A 15,652-nucleotide genomic window follows, 5' to 3' on the forward strand; every position below is an offset into this window, starting at 1 on the left:
AGAATTATGCTGAGCTTAAAAAAAAAAAAGCTACTCTAGATAGGTCATACAGAATATGACAAAATTATAAAAATGGAGAAGAGGTTAGGTGGTTAACAGAGGTTAAGTACAGGAGAGTGAGGTTTGAAGTGGGTGTGGCTGTAAAAGGGCAACACAAAGGATTCAGGTACTAATGAAATTTTTCTGGTCTGTGTCAATGTCAGTATTCTAGTTATGATGTTACACTATCATTTTTCAGGATGTTGTCATTTTTGAAAACTGGGCAAAGGTGCACTGAATATAACTTCTTACAACTATATATAAATCTATAATTATTTCAAAAATAAAAATATAATTTAATTTAAAAAATTATAATTTGCTTAGCAAGTAGAACAAAATATCAAATTTTAGGAGGGAAAAGAAAAGTAGTAGATCAATTCAGATGATCCAACTTTTACTTATTAGACATTCCAGAAAAAGAGAAAAAAGAAAAACAGGGACGAAAAAATCAGAGAAAAGAAGAAACATATTTTCACATACTGAAGAACTTTAATTTCCAGGTGGATAGGTCTCAACCAACACAGTAAATGAAAAATGCATACTACAAAAGAAATTTAAACATTTAGGCTGGGCAAAAGCAAGATGGCTCACACCTATAATCCTAGCACTCAGGGATGTCTTGGGGGATGAAACGCTTGAGGTCAGGAATTTGAGACCAGCCTAGAGACCCGCATTGCACTAAGAATAGAAAAATTAGCCTGACTTCATGGTGCATACTTGTAGTCTCAGCTATTCTGAAGCTGAGGCAAGAGGATTGCTTGAGCCCAAAAGTTTCAAGTTGCTGTGAGCTATGATGATGTCACTGCACTCTAGTCAGGGTGAGAGAGCAAGACTTTTCAAAGAAAAAAAAATGAAAAGAAATTTAAAACTTCAAAAAGCATCCAGAGAAAAAATACAAATCACATTCAAAAACAACAGACACAAGTATTGGATTTGACTACTGAAAACTAAGCGCGTGATGAAGAAAATGAACAAGGAGTTAAAAAAGGTCAACATAAGCAAATTATTTCTATTTGAGCAAGTGCTTCAGCAAAAGGTGGAAGTGAACTAAGAAGCTGTGGAACACAGGAAACAAGAAGTCCAGCCAAGGAGGGAAATGACATGAGCACCCAATGAAGGAACAGAAGCTCTAGAAAAGATCTGGAGAATAGCAGCTCAGATGAGACCCAGCGGATAGAGGGCTTCCAGGTGGAAATCTCTGGAGACTGAAGGGAAGAAGGAGGAAAGGATAGATATATTTTCAGAAACCTTTAAATATTTGGAAGCTGACAGTGATAAGGATGTGACAACTATAAAAAGAAGGCTAGTGGGTACATAGAAAAAATAGCAAAGAGAAAAAAACAAGGCAAATATCAACTTTAGGAGAAACGAAAAGTTGAGCAGCAGAAAGTATTCACATAGCCACAATAATGTCAGTATTAACAATTGACTGATCAAAAATGGTGTTATCACTGGAAATAGAGGGTTAGGACTTACAGAAGAGCTAAATTAATGATAATAGGAAGCCAGTCCTCAATATCTAAAATCAATTAAGCACTAACCATCAGTATAACCATATTCTTTACAAATGTAGCATTAAATACCAAAGGAAAAATCTAAAACAGTAGTTTCTCTGAATGGAGTTTAGGAAGTAAGGATAGATGGAACAAGAGACTGTTTTTTTTTTTTTAAAAAAAAACCATTAAAGGCACAATCTATAGTGAAGAAATATCTTAGTCAAGCTGTCAGGGGGACTGCAGTGAATAATTAATTTGGTAGTTAATCCAGATGTTATTCACTAATACCAGTAAGTGTCCAGTCTCACATCAATGGTGGAATCTGACCTGCTAAGGACCTTCACTGTCTATGATTTTGAGAAGTGTTACAGTCAGAGCACAGACAGGGCCTATTAATGGAGGGGCTGTTTATGAGTAATTTTGGTACCACAAAGGCTAGAGAATACAGAGAAGTTTTGAAGAGTACCAGGAAGTGTGCCCGTTCAAGCTCCTTGCCCCTTGTGTGGTGAAAGCACACCTTGGACAAGTAACCTCATTTCTGCATCTGGAACATGAGGATAACTTTGTAAGGTTTTTATGAGTATGGGAATTAAAACATGTCATGTGCCTGAAGAGTACTTAATACATAGAATTACGTGGTATTGTGGTTTTTGAAATAATAAACAATATTAATAGTATTATTAGCATCACTCCTTATGATTCTTGGTTGCTAGTGGTTAATTTATCACAATTGCTCTCTCAATTTCCTGGACCTTGGTGATTATAATTAGTTTTTATTCAGAATCCTGCCATAGGGCCGGGCACATAGCTAAGGATCAACTCCCGCCGGCTCATGTTGAAAAGGTATTACCACATAGGTCAGTATTAAGAGTTGAAGGAGTAGCTAAAGCAAAATGGGCTAGGCTGGGGTATGTGAGAAGGCAAGGCTTTGAGGGTGCAGTGATTTCTGGATTTTTAATGTTGTTGAAATTGTTCTCAGCCAGAATCTAGGCTATTATAGGTGGGAAGAATGAGTCCAAGGTGCCTTCTGCTTGCACTGCAGAATTCATATCAAGGTCTTTGTGTGTTGTTCCTGGGGGCATAACCAGAGCATATAATATTCTTGTATTTTTAACATTTGTTTTATAACTCCAACAATCAAAAGATCATAATTTGTTGTAACGATGCTATAATTAAGTTGTGGTAAATGATAGCATTTGTAGATTTTATAACCAGAATTGATTCATGAAATGAATACAGTCCCAGCAGTTTACATTCACATAATTAAATGGAAATGTAATTCTAACAAGATTTGCTTCTTAAATTGAAAATTACCAGGTTATGAGCACTCTTACATTTCTGTCAAAATTGGTCTAACTCTAGAATTACATGAAATATCCATTAAAATAAAACATATTTAAGGCTCTGTTGCTGGTGGCAAATAAATTTCTTTCAAGCACATGCAGATTGATCATGTGAGAGCACGTGCTTTTAGTAAGGTTACTGCTAACTCCTTCTCTTTTTCCTCTACAGCCATTGGTTTAGCCCTGGGGCTAGGACTGAGCATGACCAGGTAAGGAATGTTCTAATACACAAGGAAGTTACTCAGTCTCTTTCAAATATTTAACCTATTTAACCATCTCCCTTCAGGGCAGTAGATCAGCTTTACAAGAAAGGGTATGAATCCCCAGTTTACTTTAAAAGAGTTAATTGTGCCAGTACTTAATACACTGGCCAAATAAAAGATCCTCAGTCAGTGTCGGGGTTTTCCTTTACTGCCACTTACCCAGTCACACCTGTCACCTCCATGGAAAGGCTCTCCCCCTTCCTCACTTGTAGGACCTCCCTGTTTACATTTCTTTTTCACAAAGTTAAAGTATCGAAACAGTCCTTCTGCTTAAGAATTAATTTGTATTAAAGATAAGATCAGCCAGCTAGAGAATATTTTTATCTGTGAAGTTTAAAAGATACCAATGGTTTCTTACAAGTTTATATCTCTTATATCTCTAGATGAACTGTTATTTTTTAAAAAAAAAAAATCTCTAATGGATACACAGATGCACAGGAGTGGTTGACTTAGCAAGGAGTTGACATTCATTTCAGCTACTGTTCCTATAAAGAGTCTGTTTGTCCCTTGAAGTTTTTGCTCTATCTCTGAAGCATGCTAAAGTTATTTGGAGCTTAAATTTGTAATAAATGTTTTCGTCATTGTGGATGATAAAAATTATTTTTAAGATTCAAGGAAACGATAACCCTAGTCCTCAGGGTGGTTACTTCTGAGGGATAGGAAGGTAGGTAGGTAGGTAGTGAAGTGGAATTTGTACTTAGTTATTGGTAACTTGACTCTCTTGTGATGTTTGATTTCCTGGGTTGGGAAGCAGAATCATAGTCAGTTGTTTATATCATAGTCTCTCCTACATATAAAGGGAAAGTGCCACATATTTCATTATTAAATTATTCTTTATTTCTTAACACACATGAACCTAATTAAAAATATCTTGTGAATTCAGTTTTAATGATTTGTTTAACTTGCCTTTTTCCACAAGAGTGATTTGCTTCCTTAAAGATAGTTCTAACATTAATAATAGAATATGTACCACTATTTTTATAGGTTTAGAAAGTATAATAACTGGCTAAGTTACATCTATCATGTGGTCATCTTATTATTTAGAATGAAAAAAATTAAACTTTCTGCTTTCCCAATTGGTTCATATCCCTTTGTGTGCAATGCTTATAAGATTGTATTTCTAGTATTAAGTTTCATCAGGATTATTTTACCCTAAAATAAAAAATTTTAAGTTCTTCTTCTACCCTTTAGATTTTGAGAAATACTGAAGTATTTCTATTTTAGGTTATGGCAAATCTGGTCGCTGTCAGCCAAGCTTTATTGTACAGTTAAAAATTAACGTTAATAGCTAATAACTGTTAAGAAAGTGAACCAGTTCTTTTTTATTTTTTAAATCTTTTTGACCAATATTTGAATCAGCCTTTTGCTTAAACTTTGGTATGCTATTTCAGATTTTATCTTGACTAGATAGGTTATCAGTTATAAATAGTTAATACTTATTTCATGCTGTCGTTATATTCTATAAAGTCAATTCAAACACTAAATTATTGAATAATGAACTGCTGTTCATGGGGGATACAGAGTTAGGTTCCTTTGAGCCTTTGGTCACAACGTCTTCATCAGCTAATCAATACTTAGCCTTTAAGACACCTTATAATATCTATTGTTGATTCATCACAGTGAACTCACTGCCAACCCCACTATAACTGTGCCTGAACAAAGTTGCATAAAGCGCTTCATTTCTCTATGAGGCCCATCACTGCCTTCCTGCACCAAGAACGCTGGACAGCAGTTCAGCACTATGCTTGTGGCTATTTTAAACAGTGAAATTGCCAAAACAGGAATAAACAAGAACATAGCACCAACTAGACCACAAAAAAAGGTCCTTGGTCACACTTTGAGAGCTGAAACAAGGCAGAGTGTCACCTTGTTGGACCTTAGCTAGCAACACGTGTTGCAGGCTTCTCAAATTTGTTTCATTCTACCTACTCATGTTTGCAAATGACTGCAAAAGCACTGGAAGTGTTGGTTTGGTGTTACAAATACATTTCAGCAAGTTAGACGAATTTGCCAATGTGAAATCTGTAAATAATGGGCATCAATTGTATGTGTATATACAAGTACAAATATACACTGCTTATATTTTGAGGAATAATAATTTGTTAGTTCAACTTAGATCTTAGATCTAACTATAGCAAAGTAAACTGTTGGTTAAACCTAAGTGCAAATTATGAAGTGCAAGACCATGAAGGGGTATAAAATCCTTCAATATGTTGTTAAGCGAATGACTAATCAGCATGCATCATTACCTTTTCTTTTCTCACACCAGCGTGGCAACACAAAGAATCAGTAATACTAACTCCACTCCTCCTTACTTTCCCCTGTTTTATGATTCTTTTTTCTTGCTTTTTTTCAGTACTAAATCCCATTTGCATGTATGATTCATAGTGATCGTGCTTTTATTATACATTTACTAAATAACTTACCTACCAGCCATTATCTATTCGGCACTCTCTATTTTTAGCAAAAGAGATATTTGTTTAAAAAAGAAAATAGCTTTTTCCCCTGAAGTGGTTATAGTCTGGGGCGGATAAATAGTAATTAGGGTATATTGATAAATATTTTAGAAAGCCACACAGGAGCACAATAAAGACCTCAAAAGAGAAATGTCACAGTTAGTACAGGGGTGGAAGGAAGGACAACTATAGGAAGCATCTTTTTTCTTTTTTCTGTCTTCTTTAATTCTAAGAGTTTGCCTCCGTGAACATCTTATGGTTTGACTTTTTGACAGTTTATAAGTATCCATGAGTCATATTATAGTTTAGATATTACTTAATTCCTTTAATATGGAGGACACTACGAGTTAAATATGAACAAACTTAATTTTGCAGGCTTATTTTTAAAATATAATTTTTAAATTATTTTTGCAGGTAATTTCTTTGAGGAATTACCTAAAAAGTGACTGCCAATAGAAACACTTCCACGCTAGAATGCCTTATGCATATTAGCCAGTAAAGAGGGACTTCCATGGAATAAGAATTCTTCTCTTTGCTTCTTCCTCTTGTGATAGGGATTTGTGACTTTTAATAATCTTGTAAAAATGCCATGAATAGCCGTAGAAATTCTTAACTCCCTTCCTACAACAGTCAAAGTCTTTATTCACAGAGAACACTTTCTCTTCTTATTTTTTAAATTTTGTACCTAGGTTTTTTTCTTTATGGATTTTAATGTAATTCTTACATAAGTTGTTTTTAATATACACCTGCAGGTCACTAAAAAGGGGATTGTACCTTCGTTTGGCCTAAGTCCAGCAATCTGAAAGTTGGAAGGTAAGAAGCACTTCGCACCATATTCAGAAATCAATTTTGCTTTCAATCAGAGTTGAGATTATTGAGTCAGAACCCTGAAAAGTAACCTCACTTGTGACACTGATAGGAGTCCAAGGAAATAGAAAAATTATCAATAAGAAGAATGAAGAATTTCTCAGAATCTGATGAACTGCTCTTATTTTATTATAGAGCAGGGATCAGTGATTCTTGTTTATTTAGTTTGAATTCATAACCTGACTTCTTTTTTAAAAATAATGTTGGGAATCTTTTAAATACAAATGTATTTTTTGTTTTTCTAGTAATACCCTAGATTAATCTTATCATCTTTGTCTCTTAAAAAGATCTGTGTTCACATTTTAACTCTGTAAATTCATGATCCAGACCTCTGAGTCTCTTTATCTGAGCTTTATTTTAAAGTTACAGTGGAACATCCAGATTTATAATTTTATTCATAAAGAGAGATACAATGATTTTGTGATGGCTTTTTTTATATAGATGCATTGCATTAAGTAGTTCCAATGTTTATCTCATTTTTATGTACAAAGACTGCTAAAAAATCATAAATTTGAAGAAGAAAACACATTGTCATATAAATCTGACAGAAGGACCTATAACATCAGAGATGGTCCTATCTCATTTAAGTTCATCCAGGTTGGTGGCCTCTCTGAGAACTATCCAGAGCCTGTAGGTACAACCGAATGTTTATTTACATTTTTCAAAGCTTAGAAATAGAATTATTTTCTTATTTCATTACATTGTGTTTGGAATTTTGAGCTCTTCATTTGAACTGTTTTGACACAAACCTCAGGAATAGTGTTCCAATAATCTTTTTATCTTAGAATTATAACATTTAATTAACTACTATTAATTTAAGATAGAGGTTGAGATTTCATCATCTTACCGCTAGCTATCTGTGTCACAAATGTTGGTTTGTATATATATTTTTTAAAGGCACTAGACTTAGAAATGCCAAAGTAATTAATTTTTTTTCAGAAATAATTTAGGGTTCATGGTACGAAGTGTTTCTAAATTGAAACACTTTCAGATTAATGGACTTAAGATAAATGGTTGCTATTTTCTCTAAGTAGTAGTATGAAATATGGCTTCAGCTACACATCAAATACCAGATCTCACTCCCTGTTTCTTTATCTCATTTATTCATTCATTCATTTGGCAAATATTTATTGAGAACTAAAAATATTCCAGACACAATCCTGAACTCTGGAAATGCAGGCAAAGTTGAATAGCTGAAGCAAAGGTCCAGAGATAAGTGAGATCATGGTATATACCCCAAAATATTAATAAAAAGTTCGATATGGCTGGGATTTATATTATAATTTAGAAGTAAGGAAATTAGACCTGGGATGGGAGGAAGCATAATAAATTATGAGTTATAAATAAATAAATGAAGTAAGTACAAGTTCAGAGATGTATCAAATTATCAATCAAATTATGAAGGTCCATGAAAGCCTTCCTCAAGATTTTGGGTTTTAATGCAAAAGAGCAATACAATAATATTAATTTTAGAAAGCTCATACTGATTTCAGAATGAAGAATGGGCGAACGGGAGCAAGGCTAGAGGCAGGGAGGGTATTTGGTGGGAGTCTGATACAGGTGGGAGAAAATGATCATCTGCACTAGGTTGGGGAAATGGAAGGAAGTAGATACTGAAGAGAAATTTAAGACATACTTACCTAGTTAAGATAGTCCTGAAAGAATATTCTTGGCGATCTAATTAAGGTCTAGTGAGAAACAGCCAAATAAACTAATAATTTATTCTAAATGATGTCATCAAATAGTTCAAAGTGGTTATCACTCATTAAAAGCTATTGATACTGGTTAGACAATACTCACTGACAGCCAGGCTCATGAGTTGTAATAACTATAATTGAAACATTTGAGCATTTTCTGTGTTCCACTCTCATAGTGCTAAGCGTTTTACATGGTTTATATTATTTAATACCCACAATAGCCTTACAGGTAGATTTTATTATCTCTATTTTACAGGTAGAGACTGGGGCTTAAGTACTTCGCCTAAGGTTGCACAACTTGTAAATGTAAAGCTGTTATTGGACCTAACAGCTGGGATTAGAACCTAGACCTATTCTGCATTATAACTTATAAGACTTCTATTTTTGTTAGGGTTAATTGTTAATGTTCTGTACAACTTCTTGCATAGACTCATATTTCTGTATAAATAAGATAAGCTGAAGTTTAAGCACACAGCGAAAAGTATTGATGATTTTTTTTTTCTTTCCAATTAGTTAGGGTAAAGCAAGTGTGAAAGGAAGTGGATGGTAAGGCATTTTGAGGAGGCAATCGAATATGTATATTTTTGTAATTATATATTTCCAAACCAATAATTTCTTTGAAGAACAATGTTTTAAGTTGTGTGTCTTACCATGTTAGACCAGTAGGTACAGAGAAATTAATATTAGCTCTTCTATGTCAACCTGGGTGACACAGCCGAATGCAATGGTAGAGGCCATTGACAAGCAAGTCAATTATTCACTTACGTTACTTTAGCCAGGGCTACTCCAGAAAACCAGCGACAGAACTGAGTTCTAGACTTCCAATTCTTGGCTGCATCTTAACTGACCGTGAGAGTGGGTTAGCTGTCCAGGAAACTGGCTTGCTAGTGCTAACATTTTTGTAACAGTGAGGCTGGGATCTCCAGCAAAGGTGGTACTGTAGACTTTGCTGTCAGAGAAACCAGTAGGAAAAAGAAAAAAAAAAAAGCAGTGCAAATAAATAAACAGTGTCCCTTTGAATAAAGAAATGTTTTCTACTTGCCAAATAATATAATGAAAATATTTTTGTTTCTGCAACTTTGTCTTAACATTTTATATAGCATCAGCTTCTGAGAGATAACCGAGCTGAAAGAGGACACAAGAAAAACTGTTCTGTGAAAACAGCCAGCAGGTACGTATTTCGAAAGCACTTTTAATTCTCATTATTAAATCATGTGCCATTTTCATTTATACTAATATGAACACTATGAATTGTTGTTAGGTTGCCCTTGGTTCTAATAAGTTGGCCTAACATAGTATTTTATGTACTATTTATTAGAATCTATTTCAGAATTACTAGTAATGACTAGAAAGATGCCATTTTATTTATAATTCTTCAATGTGGTAAAAAATAAAAAATGAATTTTAAAAAATGTTCTGTCTTCCAACTCATGAATTTTAGTTTAGCGTTTACAATAATTATTTGCTTTTTAATTTAACAAAGTGAATTAATCTTTTCCTCCAAACTAACAAAGTTCTCAGACCTTACGAGAGAGCAATATGTGTATCTGCTCTAAGAACATTCAAATGAGTAAAGTCCGGGAGCAAAATAACTCTTTTGTGAAAAATTACTTTTATGTTCTTGTTCATTTTATGTTGCTAAGTCAATGTTATTTTTTCCTTGATACAGAGAGTTAGCCCTAGCTTATTTTTTAGATAATATATTCTTAAATTTTGTATATGGTATTTCTACAGCTTTAATTTTTATTTAGATGAAAATAGCTACCCTTCTTATTGGAATATTGATCTGAACTACTACCCTGAGATTTATGTTTATTTAATTTTTACAAAATGAGATAACTGACCTCAACAGTCCTCCTTGCCTCTCATGACTTCCTAGGGCTAGCGTGCCTGCCACAAGTTTAACACTCCCAAGCAACCAGAATTTAGCTTTATACCTATGGTCACCAAAGGGCTGAGTGGTGGCAGGTGAGCAAAGCTTCATCTCTGTTACAGCTGCTCTCTGTCACTCACATCACTGCCTGCATTCTGCCTCCTGCAGGTAAGCTGTGGCATGAGATTCTCATGGAAGCATGAACCCTACTGTAAACTACACCTGTGAGGAATCTAGGTTCTGCATTCCTTATGAGAATCTAATACCTGATCTGAGGTGGAGCTGGGGCAGTAATGCTAGGCTGAGATTGTCTAGTTGCAGGAAAACTAACTCGGGGCTCCCACTGCTTCTGCATTATGGTGAGTTGTATAAGTATTTCATTACATATTACAATGTAAAAATGACAGAAGTAAAAAGGGATCTAGGGATCTAGTCTGCACACGGTTTATGACAGTCTAATGCTTGATGATCTGCAGTGTGGATGTAATGCACTTGAATTACCCTGAAACCATCCCCCACCCCCACCTCCTCCAGTCCATAGAAAGATTGTCTTCCATGAAACCTGTCCCTGGTGCCCAAAAGGATTGGGCACCGCTGCTTTAAAGGACCATGTCGTACAATCTGATCCCAACTGAGAACCCACTAGGTAGCAACGGATAAATGTAAGTACATGCAAATCCTACCTCGCATACCTAAATTTGATAATCCATAATTGCCAAACCTAAAATAAAATACTTTACCCTCAGTGATAGTCAACATAAACAAGTAATAGATTTAACCCTCAGAATACCAAAGCCAACAAATTATAAGACACAGATTGTAAAATAACTATGTGTGAAATGTTTATAGAAATAAAATGAGCAAGCAAGAGATCACTGTTAAAATCAAGCAGAAGGAAAAGAAAACAAATATATATAATAGGAATGAAAAATTTGATTATCAAAGAGATAATTAATGAAATGGAAGATAAAGCTGAAGAACAGACCACAAAAGAGCATAGAAACTCATGGAAATAGAAAACTTCCTCTCCTGTGGTTACGATCTAAGATAGATTCAGAGTCCTTGATGCAAAGTGAAGAGCTGGAAAAAACATGACATTTGGTGGGATGTTGGCTAAGAATTCTCAAAACTGGTAAAAATTATAAACCCACAGATATAAAAAGCACAGTGAATAGAAAGTAGAACAAGTGAAATCCACACCTAATAATATACTATAGCACACCAAAGAGAAAGATAAAATCATAAAAGAATCAATCCATTGAAAGAAAAGTCAGATTATCTACAAAGAAATAACCATGATCCATCAGATTTCTCAGTGGCCACAATGAAACCAGAAGACAGTAGAATCGTCTTTAGAGTACAGCATGAAAATAAACTGTCAGCCTAGAACTCCTGGAAAACCATCTTTCATGTAAGAGGATGAAGTAAAGTCATTCTAAAATTTTCTAAAACTGAGGTTTACTATCTACAGACCATTGCTGGAAGAATGTTTAAAGGACATAATTTAAGAAAATAATTTCCCAAGGGAAATCTGAGATACAAGAACAAATACTGCTGAGCCAATAAATAAAGATGTTAGGCCGAGTGTGGTGGCTCACGCCTGTGGTCCTAGCATTCTGGGAGGCCAAGGCAGGTGGATTGTTCACCAGTTTGAGACCAGCTTGAGCAAGAGCGAGACCCATCTCTAAAACTTGCCAGGTGTTGTGGCGGGCGCCTGTAGTCCCAGCTACTCAGGAGGCTGAGGCAAGAGAATTGCTTGAGCCTAAGAGTTTAGGTTACTGTGAGCTATGACGCCATTGCACTCTACCAAGGGTGACAAAGTGAGACTCTGTCTCAAAAAAAAAAGATGTTTATATAAATAATTATTGCTTATGTAAAGTGATAATGGTAATAATGTGTAATTTGTAGAACTTTTTTTAAAAGTAAAATGTAGAACAGTGGACGCAATAACATGTTCAATGAGCAGTGCTGGGGATTATAGTAAAGTCCATCTAAGGTCTTTGAATTGGTTAGGATCTTCACATTATTAGTTAGTCAAGAAATTGGTACTTGGGCGGCACCTGTGGCTCAGTCAGTAGGGCGCCGGCCCCATATACCAAGGGTGGCGGGTTCAAACCCGGCCCCGGCCAAACTGCAACCAAAAAATAGCCGGGCGTTGTGGCGGGCGCCTATAGTCCCAGCTGCTCGGGAGGCTGAGGCAAGAGAATCGCTTGAGCCCAGGAGTTGGAGGTTGCTGTGAGCTGTGTGAGGCCACGGCACTCTACCGAGGGCCATAAAGTGAGACTCTGTCTCTACAAAAAAAAAAAAAAAGAAATTGGTACTTGACAAGATAAAGTATTCATTGGTAAAACATCAAAATAACTATTAAGTTAGTAGAAATGGAGTGTACCAATAGAACAAGGAAATGGAACTAAAATATTGACCCCCCCCCAAAATCCATTAAAAATAGCTAGAAAGAGAACATTGAAAGTTTCCAACACAAAGAAATGATAAACATTTGAGATGATGGATATGCTAATTACCCTGATCTGATCATTATTATGTATCCAAACATCATTATGTATCTCGTGAATATGTAAAGTTGTTATTTGTCATTTAAAAGAATAAAATTTGTTAAAAGTGAAGAAAAAGCTTTGAGAAAATGGAACCCATAGAAAGCATAAAATTAGGCAGTCAAGCCAAACATGTATATCAGTAATCACAGTAAGTATTTATGGTTAAACTTGCGGCTAAAAGCAGAACTAACTAGACTGGGTCTATCTTTAATCCACCTGTCTCTTCTTTATAGAAGGCATGCCTGAAATAAAATGATAATGAAAGTAGAAAGCTAAAGATGGAATAGGACATACCAGATATACTACTATTTGGAAAAAGCTCTCATACCACAGTGACTGAAGAGAAACCTTAACAGTTAATCAGTTATTATATAATGATAAAATATTTAGTTGACTCTAAGATCAATAATCTTATTATTGTATGCACTCAATAGAGTAGCCTCAAAATGTATAAAGCAATAGCAATACACAGAGAAACTCACTTGACAATCCCACTTTAATATAACTCTCATATTATTGATAGCTTAAGCCATCCGAAAATTTGTAAGTGGAAAACTTATGTAACAAAATGTTAGGAAGCTTAAATTGGCGATACTACTCTGCATCTGAACAAGATACATAGAACTCTTCCAAAATTAATCATTTAACAGGCCATAAAGCTAGTATCAACAAATTGTAATGAGTACATGTCATAAAAATTATATTCCCTTTCTGGTGTATCATTAAGTTAGCACTTCTTTTAACAGTTGGAGTTTAGCTGGCTGCGGTGGCTCACGCCTATAACCCCACTCTGGGAGGCCAAGGCGGGCGGATTCCTTGAGGTCAGGAGTTCAAGACCAGTCTGAGCAAGAATGAGACCCCATCTCTACTGAAAGCAGGAAAAAAAAAAAAAAAACCCAGCAGAGGTGGTGGCAGGTGCCTGTAATCTCAGCTACTGGGGAGGCTGAGGCAAGCAGATCACCTGAGCCCAACAGATTGAGGTTGCTGTGAGCTGTGATTATGCCATGAGCCACTCTACTCAGGGTGACAGAGTGAGACTCTGTCTCTAAAAAAAAAAAAAAAAAAAAAAGTTGGGGTTTAAAAAGTACATTTCTAATGTCAAAAACAATTATGATAATATTGAAACTTGTGGGTTGCAGTTAGATGCTAATTAGAAGAAGTGTTACTGCCTTGAATATTCATATTAGAAATTTGTTCCTAATATGTTCCTAAAAATTAGGAGATAGTTCCTATTACAATCAAAGTTCTGAACTACAAAATTGCTGCCACCCTTCCTCAGGATCAACCCAGGAGAAATTTCGAAAGAGAGAATAAACAGAAAACTGCAAGAAGTCCTTGATATTACAGGGGCAATTCTGAACTGGTGTTAAGTGTGGTGCGGGGGCTTTGCCCTAAGGCAGGAATCAATCCATTCTGCCTGAAAGAGAATAAAATGTGAGAGGAACCTTTGGGGTTCTATACCTGCTTATCATTGGCCTCCAGTCCAAGTGTCTTCAGGAATAACCTCAGGATAGCTGGTGGTTCTCTGTTGTTTGAGTTGCTGAGAAAGCTGGATGAATCTATGTGGCCAATTATCATGTCTTTGCTCTAGCACCTGTAAAGCCCAGAGCTGGAGGATTGCAGTTCTCCTTCTGTCTGGGAGTAAGGAGAAGGAAAGGGTGTTTTGCTGACCAGAGGAGCAGGTGTGGGGCAGGTGTGATGACTGGGCTGTTCCAGTGCCCAGGCTTCTCTGTACTCAGGCTAACAGCCCCTACTGCTAACTTACTGAGGGCTGACACAGATGACTGTCCTCTCTCTGTACCATTACCCGACAGAATAGCAATATTCTCAGAGAAAAATGAACTTTCACAAGAGAAACAATCTGTTGTATTACAGAAGCATAATGTTAGCACAAATGAGTCCAAAAAATTAAATAAAATTAGCATAATACATATTAACTAAAAGAGACACGGGAAGATATTAACAAAATTAAATAAGAAAAGAACACGTAGTTAAGAACCAGGTATCTATTTAGGTCTTAAGACCCATATACCTGGAGAGATAGACCTTCAGACTCAATAGTATTAAGATAAGTTCTCTCCAAATTGTGTATAGATTAAGTACAATCTAAATTAAATTCCCAGCAGGGGCCAGGCACAGTGGCTCTTGCCTGTGATCCCAGCTACTCAGGAGACTGAAGCAGGAGGATGGCTTGAGCCCAGGAGTTGGAGGGTACAGTGAGCAATGATGATGCCCCTGCACGCTACCCAGGGCAACAGGACAAGGCTCCATCTCAAAAACAAAATCCTAGCAGGTTATTTTGTAGAAATGGGCAAGCTAATTCTAAATTTCATATGGAAATGCAAAGATCTCAGAATAGCTAAAACAACCTTGAAAAAGAAAAATAGAGTTAGAAGGCTAATACTTGATTTTAAGACTTGCTATGAAGCTGTAGTGATCAAGACAGTTCAGTACAGCCATGTGCAATTTAATGACATTTTAGTCAATGGTGGATTGTATATATGGATTGCAATGGTAGATTATGATACTGTATTTTTACTGTAACTTGCTTTGTATTTAGGTATGTTTAGATGTCTACTGCCTTTCATTTTTTAGTAGTTGCCATTTTTTTCTTTTCTCCTATTATTTGAGTGTCGTTGCACCCTTAACATATCCTCTAATTTTTAAAACTTACCTTCTATACATTCTTACCATCTTGGAAGATTTCTGGGCATTTTTCTCAGTGCTATATCCCAAATCATTTAATGATTTTTTAAAAAAAAATTTTATACTTTTTATTCCAACATCTCTTCTTCTGTCTTTGAACATTCCGTTCATGTATTCTCTCTCTTAATCTGTGGATACAGTGTACTTTCCCTTCTCGCTGAAGCCACCGGTTGTGTTAGGCACAGGGCAGTTTGAAAGGTAAAATAAAAATAAGGAACGACTCAGGGTTTATTTTTGTTACAAGTTTTATTAAATGCAAGGTGAAAAATCTTCAGTTTCCTATACAAATATGCATTTTTCTGTGTTCCACTCTTGAAATCCATTTCCTTCCTTAGTGCGTTTAATATTACCTTGACT

The 15,652-nt window shown here is 35.6% G+C and overlaps 1 protein-coding gene across 1 annotated transcript in view; it reads left to right on the plus strand.

Annotated features, from left to right (window-relative positions):
• The window catches only part of GPATCH2 (G-patch domain containing 2), a 191,419-nt gene that overhangs the window by 127,066 nt on the left and 48,701 nt on the right, over positions 1-15,652 (plus strand). The window contains exons 7-8 of the mRNA XM_053606808.1: positions 3,048-3,087; positions 9,262-9,332. Coding sequence (XP_053462783.1) covers positions 3,048-3,087; positions 9,262-9,332 — 111 coding nt within the window. The remainder of the gene's footprint in view (positions 1-3,047; positions 3,088-9,261; positions 9,333-15,652) is intronic.

The sequence above is a fragment of the Nycticebus coucang genome, chromosome 10 (genome assembly GCF_027406575.1).
Source record: "Nycticebus coucang isolate mNycCou1 chromosome 10, mNycCou1.pri, whole genome shotgun sequence".
Lineage (NCBI taxonomy): Eukaryota > Metazoa > Chordata > Mammalia > Primates > Lorisidae > Nycticebus > Nycticebus coucang.